Source organism: Lepisosteus oculatus, chromosome 2 (genome assembly GCF_040954835.1).
Source record: "Lepisosteus oculatus isolate fLepOcu1 chromosome 2, fLepOcu1.hap2, whole genome shotgun sequence".
NCBI lineage: Eukaryota > Metazoa > Chordata > Actinopteri > Semionotiformes > Lepisosteidae > Lepisosteus > Lepisosteus oculatus.
This window is the reverse complement of record NC_090697.1, coordinates 64,874,712-64,894,289: the sequence shown is the minus strand read 5'-3', so window position 1 is coordinate 64,894,289 and position 19,578 is coordinate 64,874,712. Positions and strand designations below refer to the sequence as shown.

At 36.7% G+C, this 19,578-nt stretch overlaps 1 protein-coding gene across 1 annotated transcript; it reads left to right on the top strand.

Annotated features, from left to right (window-relative positions):
- Positions 1–12,073: 12,073 nt before the first annotated feature.
- LOC107076837 (uncharacterized) lies at positions 12,074–19,320 on the top strand. Its single transcript, XM_015342533.2, has 10 exons — positions 12,074–12,237; positions 12,325–12,354; positions 14,602–14,916; positions 16,035–16,079; positions 16,245–16,280; positions 16,810–16,908; positions 17,295–17,319; positions 17,883–17,923; positions 18,042–18,073; positions 18,344–19,320. Exons 1-10 carry the CDS (start codon positions 12,153–12,155, stop codon positions 18,515–18,517), a joined length of 882 nt encoding a protein of 293 aa, XP_015198019.1. The 5' UTR covers positions 12,074–12,152; the 3' UTR covers positions 18,518–19,320.
- The last annotated feature ends 258 nt before the right edge of the window (positions 19,321–19,578 follow it).

Genomic DNA, 19,578 nt, shown 5'->3' with positions numbered 1-19,578 from the left:
TTCTCTTTCTTTAATTGAAAATGTGTTGTTCAAAAACAGGTAATAAGTTAAAATCATGGTTTTAAAAGCTATGCAAGTACTTTCAACTTTGCATTTAAATTTCCCTTCATTGCTGTCTTCTCTTTGTCTTAGATCTCTTCCCCTTATGTGATTGATGTTCTCTGCTTTCTCGTCTTTCTTTAAATTGTCTCTTAAAAAGACATTCAAGCTGTTGAAGGCAAATACTGTGAGCTTGTGTTTTCTCAGAGTGGTTTCTGAACAAGCAAAAACATGCTGGGCTCACCGTTGGCTTGTGGTTACCAATCTTTACGGTTGACATTGTGCTGACAGGACCATAAGTAAGGACTTATGTTGACAAGACCACAAATGTTCTGTGACTTACTCATTCTTTCTGTGCTTATCTACTTAAATAGAAGCGTTGTCATTTTTTCATTCGCGTCTCTATTTTGAGAGAGGTGCTGGTATCGTCAATACACACGAGAACATTAAAATGTAGAATTTGTATTTTGACACTAATTAGATAGATAGATAATACTTTATTAATCCCGTAGGGAAATTAATTATGTACCCCTCTACTATACTAACATAATTAGCTTGCTTCAACAGTCCACCTCTTGCATCACTGAGGTTTCAGAGTGTGACCCACTGGTCCCGCCACTTCTTTATAAAGAAATAATCAATGTACCGTACCTTGCTTGAGAACAAGTCTTGTTTTTCTACATGGCTGTAAATGGGTAAAGTATAGCAATCAGGCTGTTCTTTTCGTTAAGTAACACAATGCAAATTTCAATTATAAACGCCGCACACATCTCCAAAATGTTTTTTGCAGAGGAGCACAGTTATACATTGTACTGAAGGAAAGTACATCAAAGGACCTGCTCTGGTAATCTCACATGATACCTGAATGAGAAAAACATGGGACATGTTAAATAGTTGATATTATGTTGTGATAATGAATATGTAACTCACTGTCTCACTCCCTGACCTTTCAAGTTGGGTTCAAGACCAGGCCCAGATAGAAAACATTAATGGAGTCAATATTTTCTTAAAAATCTTGTCATTTTGCAGAAATGCCCACCTAAAGTTAGTCATTTGCATGGTCCCTTTGTTGAATCAGACACATATCCTCGAGATACTGCTCTTTGGTTGATATAGTTCCTTCATCTAAGATTTTTCTTCTTGCTTTCTCTGACACTGTGAATGATAAAATGTGAATGATAAAACATTTTCATAAACAGGAGTAAAACTGTTTTTATTCCTAATATATCTACTGTATGCCCTAGCAGTTTTAGTGCAATTCTCTGTGACTTCAAACTATATTTTTCTAAATTGATTTTGCCCATATTACCTCTCAAGCTGAATACAGTTTGTCATGTGCCACTCTACCTCCATAAAAATAAAGAAGAATCACACCCATTCTCAGAGTCATCAGTACAGGTATTGGAGTGTGCAGAGCTCTTCTGTACATCAATGTTTCACACAGCTCATCCTGGGCTGCATGCGCCTGACTAGCGATAGGGGGAGCTGCTGAGCTGCAGAACGATGAGTTCTCTGCTTCTGTTTTTTTCTCTTCACTGCAAGCAGTGGTGGAGCTTTTTGCTGCAAAGCTTAAGCAAGATTTTTTTTTAAATACATTTTTACATTACTTGTTTTTAATGAGGGAATCCTCTATTTAAACGATTCCAATAATCAAAACAAGGTGAGAAAGAGGCTTGTGCGGTGGAGAGCTGGGTTGGTTGTTAAGTAAGCAGTGCTGTGTGGAGAAATGTGGTCTGGAGTGCATACAGAATGTGGATGTGAAGGCCTGGCACCTCACAGAGAGAATGTATTACAGATGGAAAGTGAGACATGGCAGGCCTATCAGACCAGACAGGGTTGATGATGCACATGAAAAAATGTTACTACTGTGTCATCTGATTCTATTATGGATTAATTTATGCTCACTTACTAAGTCATTAAGGACCTTAGGGCTTACTTTCAATTGCTGGCCATCCCTCTATTTAAGTCACTCTGGTGTGGAATGTAAGTTAAAAAAATGCAGAATTTTAAAACTGGAAAAGGAAAATTTACACATTGTAGCGGCCTCTCCTGGAAGAGCGCCTGGCAGGGGTGCGGGGCAGGGGGCAGGACGGGAATAGTGGTGGCCAGGGTTGGTGTGGCCTCAGCTGATTTCCAAATTCCCTGCACCTTTAATCAGAATATGGCACCTAGGGTGCAGGGAGCCTAAAACAATGGATCAATGTGCCCTGCACTGCCATTGCTAGGAGACATCACTACTTCTAGAAGACAACAGGCCATTGGGCAAGGTAGATATTTGTCATTTTTAAATGACTGATTATAGAGAGTCAGAAGTTTCTAAAATAATGTCACAGGACCTACTGTATATAGGCAGGATTGCACAACTCCAGCCCTTGAGGACTGTAACTGGTAACTAGAGTCACGACTTACAGTAGTTAGACCCATTTAACACACTCTTTTTTTCACCTAGAGATGTAGACATGTAGAAGACCGGGGGGATTGTATCTCTTCAAGATTACAGCCGCGCACCTCTAATATGAGAGAACTATTTGGGATGTTTTGGGATTTTTTTGACCTGCTTATTGTAGGGCACATCAGCACATCAAAACCCAAAGAAGTATTTAAGTCAGTATATTATAAAAACTCGAAACAGTGCTTGTTAATGGTATATTATGCAGATACTAAACAATTTTAGCCTTATGGCTAAATACCTGATGGACACCAAGTCTTGCCAGTCTATAGTATATCTCTGTTTCATTCTTTGCTTCATACAGTATGGCATATCTCTTATAAGTCATATTCTTTAGATAAATGGTAAACATAGGAGAGAAGGAATAGTTTTCTTTTTATCATCTTACTTCAAATTATTCCCTACAGAGCTAGTTTGCAATTTCCTGTCCATTTTTGTAAACCTTTCATCTCAATCAAGCCAGAGAAAACACTTTCTTTTGTGCTGGTTCTACTATGTAATACTTAAGTGTTCTACCACTTTCCATTTTTCTCTTTTAACAGTTTGAGAAATCAATCTTTGCTATCACAAACCCTTTAAAAGAGCAATTTATTTTGAGAGAAGTACACAAACACCTCTTTTACATGAAAGATAATAACAGCAATTTTGTTTTTCTTCTGACTGAACCATGTTTTTAACTTCTTATCTGGAGCTTTAAATTGTATACAAATTCCATAATATACCTGTACATACTGTACAACACAGACAAAATTTATAAGAAACAAACATCCTTCAATAAATGTTTACAGGAGAGACGCTGGTACATTTTCTTTCATTCTGTAACAATACTTGTGTGTGGTTTCTGATGATTACATTTGTTCTTTCCCCCAACAAAGTAAAACCCCCTTTACGTCTGATTAATTTCTTTAATTACAATTATTTCTGTTTTTTTTTATAAATCTCTTACTCAGCAACAGTCTTTGCTTAAATGAGGGTCAGATAAGAGAAATCAGGACTTCAGCCAAACCAGGAGCAATATGAATTTTCATCAGGGTTGTTGAACAAGCTACTCAACCATGTTGTTGAAGCCAAAACCCTGGCGTCTTTGAAGAAATGACTGAATGAGAACCTAGAATCAATTTGCTACTAACTACCAAACAGATTAAATGTGCTGAAAGGTTTCCTCTCCTTTGTCATTGTTCTTATGTTCTCATCCTCCAGTCTGGGTTCTACTGGGCTAATTCTTTCTAGTTTTGAAGTTCTTTCCTACTGTATGTGGTTGGTGAATATGTAATCTAATGAGAAAAATACATTATGATTTGGGTGATGGCTCCTTTAAAATATTTCTTTAGTAATTGTCATGAGGATAAATAATATACTGTAGAATAGAGAAATAATTTTGACTAACCCAGTTTGGATAGTTCAGCCGAAAATTAATTCTTATGGCACAGATCTTTTAGAAAAGGGTAGCTGCAAAGTTCTGCCTACTACCCAGTTTCTTTGATACCTACTGTAGAAAAACCTAAGCAAAAAGCAAACTGTACAGACATTCTAAACTTGCATACACATTGTTAATCTGGCGGGAGAGCTGTGGACATCTTTTGATAATCCACTGACTGTGTGATTGTATGAAGTTAAAACCATAGATGTGTCTGTGGTCACCCTGATGTTATGTGATCTCTTGCTGTTTCACTTAGTGAAACCCGATGTTGTTTTTCTGCTTCACTAAACATTTTTCCAATGGAATTCAATCGAGGTCTGTGTAAACCACATAGGCCACTATAAATGTTGCGCATACGTAAAAAGTATTTTGGCTTGCTTGCTCAGTTTCATACTTATAAATATAATTTTGCCTACCTAACATACTGTTATTCTTCTATGTTATTCAGTGTATCACCTCCTAAAAACAAGCTTCGAAGCTGCTGTATTTTTAGGTTGCCCACAATTGTGTGGGTTAAGCAATTCAACACCATTTGAGGTTAAGAAACCTATTCTCAAATGTTCATGTGTATTTTTATAAGATCTGTGTCTTAATTTAAACATAAGCATGTACAAATTGCATTTTCATCTTCTAGTTGAGGCTGAGTCTTAAAAGAAAGGTTAATAGAAAATAAAGCAATTGTTTCACTCTTATCATGCTCACATAGATAGAAAACAACAGCAGCCTGGCACAGTCAACACAGCACAGTGTAACAAAATGATACAATAATACAACAATGCAATACAGTAAGTACAGTCAGTGAGAAGTGCAGTTAAAAGTAAAAATGGAGTATACAGAATTAAACACAGTACAGAAGATACCAAACAAACCAGAATTTATAGTACACAAGAAGATGTATAAACTTGTGAAAACCTAGCTCTGAATTGATTATTTTCACAATATCAGAATGTTTCTTCTGAAGCACCAGTTTTGCAATGACATTTGCTTTTCTTGCTGGTTATGACTTTAAATTAGTTAAGAAATATCTAAACTGCGATGTGGTTCTGTTTCCCTAATGAATCAGTTTTGCTCTTTTCTTAAAGATCCACAGTTTAGCACTTGAAAACATTATGAGTGCTATAAGGATGTGCACATATTTGGCACTACTTTTGCACATACTTCTAAATCCTATTCAGTGTCTTAGCAGAAGATCTTAAAATATGTGAACTTCTACCAGGCTTTATTTACAGAACTGAGAAGGTCGGTTATCCTACCTAGTTCTCCTTCCCAATGAGCAAGCTTTGAGGAAGAACTTGTGAAAGTGAAATCATGAAAAGCTAATGTACCGAACTGCAATGAGTCTTACCTTCTTCATATTAAGTGCTAAAGGGAATCTTTTATTCTTTCAAATGTTTTCTTTTCTTATGCTGTTTATTTAATCATTTTCATCTATGTAAACATTTCTACAGCAGGGGGCACCATTGCTCCACCTGGTTATATTGTTATATTGAGATACATCTTGGGCTCTCGATTTACTTACTGAAAATATCCTGCATTCTTATTCTCAGTTTAGATCGATGAGACCAGAAAAACGTATTTGATAGATCAACATCTGAATTAAAAAATGATTACAGTTGAGTTGAAAAAGTACTTCATTTTTTGTATTTTTATTTTGGGCCACAATACAACAACAATAATATGTTAAAACAAAATCACAGACCTTTGTAGTGATTTCGGCAGACATGATGTGGTATATCAGAAGATATGATCACTCATTGCTTGGCGTTTAGTTTTTGCTAGAGTAAGAAATGTTGAATCCACAGATTTCAGATGAGGTTTTGAACTATATCATGCAGTAAGCTCTTAAAATAATCTGGAGCTAGACCATGTAGTGCATTGTATGTGAGCATGAAGACCTTAAAGTCTCTTCTCAAGCTTACTGGCTTTTCTTGCTGAAAGGTTGATCATTTGCATTTTAGAACAAGCATACTGTAGCTCAATCAGGAAAGTGGTTGACATGTGTAAACATATGCAATGCACAGTAGCTAATAGGATGTGCTCACCAAGTCAGAAACTGCTATTTATGCTGCCTAAGGCTCTTCTGTATAATTGAGTCTGGCTGTACAGGTGAGTGTTATCCATGTCTTAAAGTGCAGGCCTCTTATAGTAGGACATCAATAATTAATAATATTTTATAATTAATTCCTTACTTTTCTATCACTTTTCATCTGAAGGACCCCTGAGTTCTTTGCTCGTGGGAGGGGACCCACTTCATCTATTTAATCAATTTCCCTAAGGGATTAATAAAGTATTATCTATCTCTGAAATATTTGGGTTGTGACACAGTAGGCTAAGAAATTCTGCTGGTCGCCACTAGAGGGCCTCAAAGTGCCAGGAATTTGGCTCAGCTCCCACCTCCTTGACAGGTGCGTGGCAATGCAATTACAAGATCAATGCCAACAGCTGGTCCCACTCAGAGGAGCAGCAATAAATTATACTCTTGCGGATGTCTCCTGGTTCATCACAGAGCCCCCGTCCAAGGATCTCCAGCCTAAACGTGTTTTTTTCCTTGTAGAGGTTTGTAGGCATTACATATTAGCTCCACCCATCGAGCTCAGCTAAACTAAAGCTAAATTAAAGTTTTTCATAGTGACCTCATGCTGGTCTTTCATCTTATTGATTTGATAGAAGATATTCATTTGAACTGGCGACCCTTCCACCTCGTCCTGTATCCCTGCACTGTGACAGGGAGTTGTGTGGCGCTGATACAGTATGCACCAGCAGATATTTTAACCTTGTTAGGAGAACTTACAATTCATTTTTAGGAAACTGAATAGAGAATCCCTAGGTTAAAATAAGACTCTCTTTGTTAGTGGATGCATTTTTAGAATAGGGAGATAGTTTTTCCATTTATTTTGTAGCATCCTGATTTATGGACAGAGAGATTTGACTCTAGGTTGTATTCTCTTTGATGCAATATGTAGGTTTATCTCTATTTTTGGCCCTATTATATATTTTAAGGCAGTCTGGGGGTTTATGGTTGGTTAGTGCATATGTTTAAGTTATCTGTTGTTAGTTTGAGTTGTGTGAGAATTAATAAATGTTTGTTTAACCCAGCGTTCCTGATTTATTAGTCTTTTCACAAAACCTATGACAGAAAACAAAGAACTCAGGTGCCTCTGTTTACAGTATACCAACCACTCTGGTATATTCTTCGTTCTGCTCTTTCAATTTAATTACTGATTATCCCACTAATTTCTTTTAGTCTCTGTTTTCATAACCCCCATTTGTACCAGTATGGTAAATATGGCCCAGTTAATTGGTCTTTTAAATCAATAGCAATGGTATGATCAGTTTAACCCGGCTGGTTTGGAGTATTAGAGTATGCAGCATACTGTACCACCCCTTCACATCTATCCTTTGTCTGCAGTATAATAATGCACTGGTTAGCATTGCTGGGGTACAATCTGCATTGAGTTTGTATGTTCTCGCAGTTTTGGCATGGGTTTTGGCATCGGTGCCCCTGTCGTCTCCCACTGACATACTGGTAAGTTAAATGGCTTCTGGGAAAACTGGCCTTGGTGTGAGTGTGTGTCTACAGTATGTAATCTATAATGGACTGGTGTGTCTTCCAGGTTGATTCTTTGTGTCTGTTGTTTGCTGGGTCATGGCACTACCCTGACCTTTTACACTGGATAAAGCAGTCAGAAAATGGATGGATTGGTGGGTAACTTTCACCCCTACTACTATTATTCCTGAGATACTCAACATCCATCATATAAAAAGTAAATGTAAGCAGTCTAGCATTTTATTTTTATTTGTTTATCATTGTTAAGGAGCTTGTCACCATTTGTAGAGTAATTGCAACTACCATTTAATGAAACCACTATCAAAGGCTGCCCTTAAATATATTTCGTATTTGGTGTTTTTGTTCAACTTTCAATGTAACTCAGCCAACAAGAATAAACTATCTCTGTCCCTCAGCACAGGGATATGAGGGCCACTGTCCAGTAGAACAGTTATCAGTTTCTTTGTATCATTGCCCACCTTAGACCTGGAAAAATAGTAAACAAAATAAGTCAAGCATTTGTTCAGATACCTATTTATGAGATCAAGTGTAATGGAATGTAGAAGATGTGATGACTCATATGTACTAGCCAGCAGCCATATCACCCTGCAACTCACAACTGGCAACCCACTGCTGCTAAGCAGGTGTGAGCCTGGTCAGTACCTGGATGAGAGACCTCCTGGGAAAAACTAAAGTTGCTGCTGGAAGAGGCGTTAGTGGGGCCAGCAGGGGGTGCTCACCCTGCGGCTCATGTGGGTCCTAATGCCCCAGTGTAGTGATGGGGACACTATACTGTAAACAGGCGCTGTTCTTTGAATGAGGTGTAAAACCGAGGTCCTGACTCTCTGCGGTCATTAAAAATCCCAGGGTGTTTCTCGAAAAGAGTAGGCGTGTAACCCCGGCATCCTGGCCAAATTTCCCCATCAGCCTTTATCAATCATGGCCTCCTAACAATCCCCCTCTGTGAATTGGCTTCATTACTCTGATACTGATAGCTGATGTGTGGTGAGTGTTCTGGCGCACTATGGCTACCGTCGCATCATACAGGTGGATGCTGCACATTGGTGGTGGTGGAGGGGAGTCCCCATTACCTGTAAAGCGCTTTGAGTGGAGTGTCCAGAAAAAGCGCTATATAAGTGTAAGCTATTATTATTATTACTAGGACTGAGGAACAGTAAGTTTATTGCTTCAGGCTAGTGATTAGGGTATAAGGGTTGTTTATGGGTTAATTGCCAGGCCAACACAGACTAAGCTGGGTTAGTGAACCTTCTCATGCTCAGTCCTCAGAAATCAACATTAGTCTTTGGCAGCAGCATTACAGCACCATAGTGTGAAGCTGTCGGATCCCAGAAGGATGACCTTGGTCAGTACTGGACAGGAATCCTCTAAGAAAACCAGGTTGCTGCTACAAGTGGGGCTGGTGAGCCAGGAGGTGGCTCTCTTCTTTCTGGAGCACCATATTGAAATGAATATCCCAGTATGGTGACCAGTAAAGCACCATCCTTCAAATCAGACATTAAACCAAGGTCTTGACCACTTGACTTGGGCATTAAAGATCCCACGCCACTGTTTGTAAGAGCAAAGCTGTCAACTGTAGTGTTCTGGCTAAGGTCCAGTCTGGGCTATTGCAGTTCTGACCATCCTAATATTCCTCCTGAATTCAACTGGCAGAGCAATTTCTCACTTCTCTGCTAAACAGAAATCTGGTCTTAGAGGCTGACCAGAATAAGGATCTTCCCTGCTCTCTCCTTTCCTTCTCTTTTTCTCTGCTTCTTTTTTGTGCCTCTCTGTCTCCTTTTCTCTTGTCTACCTACCTGCCTGTTTTTACCCTCTGTTCCTTAACTGTTGAGGACTGTTAATCATTTCCACAGAAGTTATAAACCAAGGTAGACCACATGATCCCTTTGATTAGTGTTTTAGACCCTCTTCCACTTAGCAAACACCCCATTTCCTTCCTTGCTTTGAAATTCCTGAGAACTACAAATGTTGATGCTAGCCAGACATTATTGTTCTAAATTCTTAAGACACCTCAAGAGTCACTTTACTGTATATAACCATAACATTACATTTTCAAAATATCTGGTGTAACAATTACATCGTATTATTTATTTGTAGTGTTTTGCTTTTTTATATACAATAAATTACATCTTCTTTAGATGCCAATTTAATAATACTTCCTCATTATCCTTTGAGTATAGGTATATTTAGTTTTTGTTGTTGTTATTACTTGTAAATATTTGAATATATAACAGATGTGATTATTTCACACTATGTAAGGCTGTTCCGTTGAAAATAATATTATATAATAATTGTCCTGATATCTCATTCAGTGACCAGCACAAATAAATGAACTAGTATATGCTGTACGTCCATGCCTTGCTATATACTGTAGGTGTTTGTTGTCCAATGCAACATGTTTTTGACCTGTTGAAGCTGTATGAAGCTTTTTTTCATTACCAAAAAATCTGTTTAATCATAACTAATTCCATTGAGATCATACTTACTTATTGGTTTAAATCATTGAACATCCTCTTTATTTTTAACATTATGTAGAGAAAACCTGTTGCCTATGTTTTAGTTGTTACAAAAGCAAAGAAAACAAGGGTAACATTTTTCCTGGCTGTAAAGCTTGAATACAGAGCTACATGATGGAAAAAAGGAGAGTGATCAAAAGATGTTTGTATTGCCTTGAGCTTAGCAGAGCTCTGTTGTTCAGCAGTTTACATATTTTACATATTTTATTTTGTCAACTACTATACTACATTAAGTTGACTAATTACCATGAACACGATAAGGCCTTGTGGTGTCAACTGTGTTTTTGTGTGAACATGTGTTTGTATTTTGAGAATTCTGTACTCTTAAGGTAACAATGAGTAATAATGGACAGTTTTATTAACCTTGTAAACATGTAATGAGCTTTTACATTGAGAAAAAAGAATGGGGATTGAATTTTCTTTTTTTTCATCTTACAAACAGTTTTTTAACATAAAATTCATTTGAGAAACCCAAGGATGAGTTTTTTTTTACAGTTTACAGGCAAATTCACCTCTGTTTGAGTGTACAGGTCAATAAGACTAGTTCAGTGAAACAGGAAAACAGAATCAGCCAAAGTCAAGCTTAAAGTGACATTGTATGACGAATAAATAAACACCAGAAATGTGGAGTGTTATCTGCTACATATCAGCAATATAAAATAAACAAAGAATTAATTTCTTTAACTGTTGCTATTGCTCTTTGGCATCAGCTATTAGTTTTACAAAGCCTGATGGCTTTTCAGTCACTTGTATGATGAAATTGAAATCTCTCCAGTTCTTGAACCACACAGCATTGTTTATTTATTACAAGAACCTTATTACTATGTTTAAAAATCTCCCTTTGAAATAATAAAACAATAGATAGTGTCAGTGAGGCCAATGGTGGTTTAATCTGGAATCAGGCAGAGTTTGGAAGAAATGTGCTTACTGTACTGTATACTGTAGGCCTTGCGGTGTCAACAGCTTTTTTAAACGTTTTTGTGCAAAGACATGGTCCTGTCAAACTTGATCTGTGACATCATCAAAGAGGCAATGTGACCGGACAGAGCTAGAGAACTACAGGGAGCTCTTATGTATGCAAGACTGATAGAGTAATACCACTAAGGGCACCTGCTTTGTTAGTGAGCTCAGATGAAACATAAATTCAGTCATTGCTGGGGGCTACTGTATGAATGCAACTGCCATATGAATTTTACACCGCTCCTCTAAATCTAAGCCTTTCTTTGAGTGTGAGGTACAGACATAGATTTAACACATGCTAGTATGCTCATCCGTGAATGAACATAATGAATTCCTTGAAAATTTAGATCAACATTGAAAATTGAAAACTGAAAAGTTGAAAACCGAAATTCACAATTCCAATTACTTTATATAGAAAAACTTCCAATTGTCCCCATAGATTAGAAAATCATGCAGCATCCTTCTGTTTTATTTTTATTATAATTCTATACATATTTTATGAAAAGTTTTAAATATTTAACATATCTGATGGTGTTTAAATTACTTTACTAATTTAACCTATTTTGTATAAAATCACATCTAAAATAATTGGTGTCTGAACTGAAGTTATTCTAGATGAGACACCACAATCTATTGCTATGTACAGTATACAGTACATATTCATTAACATATGTATGGAGATCATACAAAAATCTATAAAGAAAATATAGTAACATCAATTCCTTATAGAATTATCGGTGTCGGTCACTTCACTTACTCTTACTCAAGTCTAGATCTCAGCTTCATTTTGGATACACATATATATTATTCCTTATGCATTCCTTATGCATTCACTACATACTCCTGGTTTGGCGGTATAATATTGAAAACAGAGAAAAGTATGATGTCTGATGTCTTTATGAACCCTGCAAAGAGAAAGCATTAGTGTTTGCTTATACATAGAGATGTAATGTACCCAATACTGACAAATGGAAAAAAAAAAGTTGCAAAGTCTCAGGTTTGCAAGACATTCCCCATGCACACTAGCTTTGCTGAACACAGGACACAGCATGTTCCAGTTGGTACAGTTGAATATATTGTGTGTAGAGAGATGCTTTAAGTGAAAGATTGATGAGTGGGCCATCCAGATAAACAAGGACTCAACCTCAGCGTCATCACAAACCCACTCTGATTGAGCTCTTTCATGTTTCCTGTGCCTATTAGATGTGCTCTTCATCAGGTTACACATTCTCTGGAGAACGTAGATGCTGCAGAGTCAAAATGCTTTTTATGTTATACCTTATACTGAGTGAGTGTATTATAGTCATTCTTTTGTGTACTGTGCAGAAGGTTGGTGACTGAACTTTAAAATTTCTCTCTTTTGTTAATGTTACAGGTGGAGTTGAAGTGAGACCAAGTTGTTCAGGTATGATTTTTTATTAGTGTATTTGTTTTTTCTGCTGTTTGATGTGAAATGCATTATGTTACTTAGTTCTGTAACTTTAAACTCTTGGATCCCAAAATACTAATGTCTGTAGTGTGAATAATTCATATATTTCATTATACAAAGATTACACTTATGGTTCCACAAGTATGGAACCATTTCGGCTAATGCTTTGTACATCAATAAGACTTTGCAAACTTTTTTTCGCTCTGCTTTCCAGGTTCTGGAAGTACTGTATATCATAAAAAGTCAAAAGTATCCTATAATCAATGTAAGAATATTTAAAAAAGTATTAAAACAAGCAGCTCGCAAATATTAAACCATCATTACTGTGACAAAAATTCAAGGATTTTAAAACATTTTGGTAAAGATATCGGCAATTTCTTCAGATGTTTGAAAGGATATCCTTAAATAATTACTGGCAAAGCATGAAGGAGAATTCAGATGCCTACTATACAACGATTAGAAGACTGAGAAGTTTCACACATAATAGTGCACAAAAGATTTGTCAAAAAAAACTGAAGATAAGAGATGTGTTTGCATGACACTTTGCTGTTAACCATTCAACGAACTCAAAACCACTATTTGCAGGAAATACAGTTTACAGAAATATAAATCATTCATGAAGAATTCCATGGATTGATAAGATTAGAATACTGCTTTTACCAAGAATGGACCAGAAATATTCTAGAAATAGCCATTAATTAAGGAAACATTGTAACTGCAGTTAGACAATGCAGTGGAAGATGTATAATATGAGGTCACAGGTTCTACTAACATTCATATGATACATGACAAGATGAATACAGGCACAGAAGAAAATGTTAGAATATAAGAACATGAAATGTAAAACGAGAGGTTATCATTTGGCTTATGTTCTACAAAGTACAGGAATGTTCTACAAGGATGCCATCTGCTCATATGCTGATTAAGCAGAAGTTTTGCCTTGAATCACAATAATTATTCAATGCTAAGATTGCCCAGATTTCTTGAACAGGATGCAATACAGTACTAGATAACAGCCACAAATGTCTATAATAATAAGCTATAATAAAAGCCAAAAGGATGATGCTCAAAATTGAAAGCAGAAGAACCTACATCAGGGGTCTCCAACCCTGCATTATAGAATATTGTATTATATTTATAGTTTTTCAAGAGTCAGGTTTAATAATTCCTTTCCTTATGCTTCATTCATGATATACAGTAGTAGGAATACACTGCCATCATTTTCTGACCAGAGAAATACAAGAATAAATATTTTGTTTTCTCACTTAAATCCAGTGTTGGAAAACATGTTGGGGGGAAATTTCATACAGTACTGCACTGAAATGTTTTGATCATCTGTCTGTAAGTACACCAGACAATTAACAGGACTGTGATACACATTCATCTGAAATCAAAAGGTGTGTTAGACTGTTGATAGACTTCTGAATATGCCACCAATTGAGGAACATACATATTGTTTTGAAAATCACAGTATTACACAAATTCATGTCAAACACATTTGAGTTGCTCTCTCCTCTTATTTTTAAGTACAGCAGGACTAGCACGTCCCTTTCTTCAAGTACATCCAGAATGCATCAACATAGAGGAGTACACCGAAATTCGCTGTGAATCTGAAAGAGGAACACAATGTCATTTCTACACCGATCAGAGCACTGAGTCTTTCAGATCAGTGCCAAATAGGTTTGGCACCTGTCAACTCACTGTATCTGGGAAGGAGATGCTAGGAATGAGAACTCAACAGACATCTGAGATCTTTCTGAGCTGCAGTGTTGAATTGAATATGGGGAATCAAATCCTTTCCTCACAGCGGAGTAAAGCTAAAATACTGAAGGTCGATGGTGAGCTTTCATCATTTAAACCACTAAGCTTGGAAAATTCACTCTCTGCACTTCATTGTCAGTTGGTTCTTGTTTTTGAGGTTCTTGGTCAAAGCAATACAAGTAGTATGGAACAGCTACTTGTCTCTTAAATCCAACCTTACACACCATTTCAGAATGGGGCATACCATAAAGTTACATGATTTAATTATTTAAATGATTAAAAAGTAAAATTGTATTAACAATTTTCTACTGCATTTTTCTTCAAAAAGCAACTGACTCCAACAGATTATTAAAGACCAGTCTTTTCCGTCTCATTCCTTCTTTCACAGTGTGTCTCCTATTGTGTTTTCAGGGCTCTTCCAGTGTATTGATGTGAGACTTCTCCTGTTTTGTTGACCGACAGATCAGTTTAAAGGGTTTCATATTCAAGTGGACCTCAAGCACATTGACAAAGAGGAGCGTGTTACTGTTCGTTGTGAAGCTGAGAGAGGAACACACTGCCATTTCTACACGGATCTGAGCAATGCCCCTTTCAGAACTGTGCCATTCCGGGAAAAGTATAAAGTCTGTTTCCTCACTGTGTCTGGAAGGGAGCTGCTGAAAGGGAGAGGTAGTGGAACCAGCACTGAAGTCTTTGTGAGCTGTGCAGTTGAAGTGGTGAGAGCAGGCGATCGAGTTACTTCACAGCGCAGTGAAATTATAGGAATCAGGGTGGATGGTAAGAACCAGACTAATTTCATAATGTCCTTCACTTTTTATTTGAGCAAATATTTATGTTTCCATGTTTATATTTTTCAATCCATCTTTGTGTACATTTGAGTGTGCAGGCTTATATTAATATAATGGGATTTTTTCCCTTTTCTTTCATTTTATTTTCTTTCTTGCTTGCTTTTCCTTATACATTGGGTTGTGTGTGGCTTTTATCCTATGTTGATTAAAATCACAGGATTATAAGAAAGTTTAGAAACGAGATGAAACCATTCAGCACATCTTGTTGGTAGTTTCTAGTTAATTGAAACTTCAACAAATTGACTGGGTAGCTTGTTCTACAGTATACTCCCACAACCCTTTGGGAAAGAAGGCTCCTGTTCTCAATTTTAAATGCACTTTGGAAAGTTCCCACTTGTGTCCTCTGGTTCATGTTTCATTCTGTTTTTTCTGAAGCAGTCCACTGGGTTGACTTGTCAAAGACTGTGAGGTTTTCGATTCCATGTATCTCTGTTCAAGACTAAAATGTTTCATTTCTTTTAGCCGTCGGTACTGGACATTCCCTCAAGCCCTGGAAATGTATCTGATTGCTCTTCTTTGGACTGATTCCAGAGCAGCACTAGTTTTCTGTTACATGGCAAACAGAATTGTACACAAAATTCTAAATGAGGTCTTACTACTGTGATATACAATTTTAACAAAACATCCCTATTTTAAAATTATCATTATTTATTGCCTTTTAAATTGCTTATTCATGCATTGTCTAGATGATGTTGATATAAACACATCAAAAGCTGAAATAGTTCTTTTCTAGTCCGTCTTTCATGGAAGTCACCTCTCTTTTACAATGTGCTTATCCAAAGCCTAGGCTGTGATGGTGCAGGGATGACTGGTGAGCTGGTTGAGCTGATTGTAGTCACAGTTACAACTTGTACTCAGGTTTAGTGTCATGAAGATCATCAATGCTTTGGCCAAGCTTTTCTACTCTTCTCCTTGATGATGTGCTTGAATATTATCATCTCACATGCAGTATGCTTAAAATATGCAGTATGCTTTGGTGATTTCCTTTCTGGGCAATGTGGCTTGAATGTGGGAATACACTAATAATTTTCTGGGGTATTCTTACAGGTGTCCCAGATGTCACAGAATCACATATCACTGCAAAAAGCCCTGGTGAGTGTCATTTTTGGAAGACAAAGAGGGTGAAGGTATTTCCTTATTCATCTGTCCTTCCATTCAAACAGAGATCATTGCAGAGATTATCTTGCTGTGGTGTTAGATGGGTCTGCAGTAATTAATCCATAAGTGACTTAGTGGCTTTTCTTTATTGTTTTGAAGATGTTACTGGGACACAATCCACAACAAACAGCCATGGTGAGTTATCATTCAGATATGAACCCTAAATTAACCTTTTAGCACATTTTTGTACAGTTGTACCTTTTAGCTTTCCCGTGATATTACATTTCCCCATAGTAATTTGTCTCAAATGCCCACAACAGCTAGATCCTGGTACTTGATCCCGGTGATATGTTGTGCCTTTCCCTTTCCATCCTTAAAATCATTTTCATAAAAATATTCTGACTTTTACATAATGGCTACATGACAGAGGGAATTAAAGTTTGAGGGAGGCAAATTGCCACCTTTCAAAATCGATAAATTAGTGCCTAGAAACAATTGTCATGGTGATTCAGTCGAGCACATTGTCAGCATGATGAACTGTTGATGAGACCAATTAACAAGTGGGATATTGATGTACTTTGCAGATTACCATGTCTGGATGAGGATGAGATCTCATGCAATATTGCTGTTAAAGTTAATATCAATGTGCTCTCATACAAATGTGTTGTGAATTTCATTTTCCTATTTATGCCCAAATAAGTAATTTCTTGTCATTTTCTTGCAGTTTTCTTTTCAGGCAAATTTCCTGAGATTGTCACTTGGGGGGCAGGTGGTGGACTGCTCTTTCTCATGACAGTAGGAGTTGTGACATTCCTCTGCCTCAGTGCGTTGATGGTTTTTGTTAGCAGTATTCTGTGTCCTTTTAGAGTGAGCTGCTCTTGTAACTGATAGATTGAAAACACCCTTTAGCTTCTTGTAGCACAAGAAACATAAAACATAGTTTTATTTTTTGGTTGGCAAGAATTAAATTGTTTATGTAACTGATAAAATGCATTCTGATTTAATAACAATAACAATAACAAGCAGATTTGTATTTTCTATTGAATATGCTTCCATAAATATCAATAGTAACTTAATACTTAGAACAGAGTATAACACAAACATCATTTTTGATAATGTATTTAAAGATTATGACGACCATTTAAAAATGTTCTTTTTTTAAACAAACAAAATGCACAGTTTGTCTTAAAAACTATTGATATTTTTCAGAGAGAAAAAAACAGGACAGTGAGAGGTGAGTCAGACTTCTAAAACAGGGGAACCCAACCCTTGCACTGGGGTGCTTCACACCCAATAATCTGATTAATTTGACCTCTTGGTTTGCCCTTCTGAAACATGTCTTGGTTTGCCTTTTATTTACTTTGCTTTGGAAGTGACTTAAAATCTCAATTTCAATCTTCTTCCACAATCCAATCACCTGTTTGGCTAAAATGAAAACCAACAGGTGTGTTGGTCTCAAAGACCAGGGTTGGGCGCCCCTGTAGCTGAAGATACTTTTACTGTTCTTGGGACACAGACCTCTCTCCTTTCAGGGTATGGGCTATCATAGCATGATCATAAATCGATGGCATCTCCACGTACATTTATCAAATCCTCTTTAAAAAATGACAAAAATACTTTTTGGTTCTTAAAAGCCATTATGGATCTGTTTCATGCCAGATTTGGTCAACTGGAGGATGCCCAAGACTGTTTGCTATAATCATTTTACATTTTCAAAGGCGCTTTATCAAGTAGTGATTACAGATGCATACTGTATGTGATCAGTAAATCTTGGTTTCTCAACTTCCTCTTCTGCAGGGATACAGAGCATGGGAACAACTGTCCAGAGACTGGCACTTGTAAGTACTGTATGCCTAAAACTATTACAATTTAAAGAACGAATCATTGGACGTAAGTTATGTACAGACGTACTCTAAAGCAAACTTTTAAATCACATATTTGTTTTTTTTTAAACAGATCCCAGCGTTAAAGAAGAATGGATTTCAATGGTAAACAAATGAATGCTTGAGTTCTAACTAAATATCTAACTAAATATGTTACACATATATTGTGAACAAGTATAGTTACACTAGGCAACAGAATGGTTTAAACATCTAGAATCATTCAGTGTTTTAACACTGTTTGTGATGGGTACTATTTAGACACATTGGCTTGTTATTTCAGAAAATTCAAGGATATGTTGCTGATGTTCCTATGCTGTGAAGCACTGGTGCAGTATTAAATCCTTAAGTGACTCGTTTCTGTGCTCACTTCTGCAGGAGCAGCAGGAAAGAGAGAATGAAGTGTGTTACGCCACTGTGAAACTAAAAGTGCCAAAGAAAGTGGTCCCAGTGGTACAATTTGATGAAAGATCTGAGTACGCCACTGTGAGAATACACCGAGAGGCTACAGGAGCACCAGAGGAGGGATTCCTGTCTTCAGTCACTGAATAAAGAAGATTTACAAACTGGGAAATAGGGAAATAAGGCATTTCTTCATTTCTTAATGCTTTATTATTTCTGCACCAGTGTACCTTTCCTATTTATTCCATTGTTTTTGGACTTTGAAGGTAGTGTGTGTCATATTTTTATGTAGACTCCCTCCTCTGAATGGATGGACACTGCTTAATTATTTGAGTTAATGAAGTGAACAATGTATTGTATGACACACTGAGTATTGTGTGTCCTCACTTAAACTATGTGGTATAAACTAAAAAGACAATTACACCAGGTGTTAAATTACCCCCTTTTTAATATATTACTTTTACCGTTTATGCTTGTGGAGCTACTGTATCTGTGATAAATTGATCTTCTTTACTTTAAATGGGAACAATAACTCTAAAAGTAGAGGAATAGAGCAGTGTCCATCAACACTGGTTCATAAGTGCCAAAAAGGCCAGATGTTTTCACTACACCTGAGTTTTTAAATATGGGAATTGAACTTATTGTTATTAATTACATTAACTAACCTTTCCTACTTTATGTAGCTGGTTATCAGAAAAACATTAAACTGGCTTGAGTTGCCCAACATAAAATGCAATAATGATCAAACTCAACTTGTAGGAGGTTCCTGCAACACATTAGTTAAAGTAAGGATTTTAAACTTGGTTTCCTGTCTAAGTTCCACTCCTTCCATATTAAATTCACTATATACTGTACAAATGTAAGTAATGATTGATTATAGCATGTAAATCATGTATTGGTGTAATAATATCACACAGATGATTTTCTATGCTCTAATATATTGTCAGCTACAAGCTACTGTTCAAAGACTTTTCTACAGATTAATAACCTGTATGTTTTCCACAACATCCCATTTTAAGCTGTGCTCAATTGCACAATTGCATTGCTCATTTTGTAAAAGCTGTTCAGTACTGTCTGAGATAATGATGTTCTGCACATTAAATCTGAGGTTATAGATTTCAATATAGGATTCAGTGTTGGGCTGGCTCAGTTTTTGATTCAGTAAGTTTTGGGTGAGCCTTGCAGTGAGTGCTATGGCATATTCATGATAT

What these genes read in the sequence shown, in the direction of transcription:
- LOC107076837 (XM_015342533.2), top strand. Translation starts at nt 12,153, where the DNA reads ATGTGCTCTTCATCAGGTTACACATTCTCTGGAGAACGTAGATGCTGC. An exon ending in TATAGGAATCAGGGTGGATG is followed by an intron (nt 14,917 to 16,034) that starts GTAAGAACCAGA and finishes GTATTCTTACAG; the next exon opens with GTGTCCCAGATGTCACAGAA. An exon ending in AAAAAACAGGACAGTGAGAG is followed by an intron (nt 17,320 to 17,882) that starts GTGAGTCAGACT and finishes CCTCTTCTGCAG; the next exon opens with GGATACAGAGCATGGGAACA.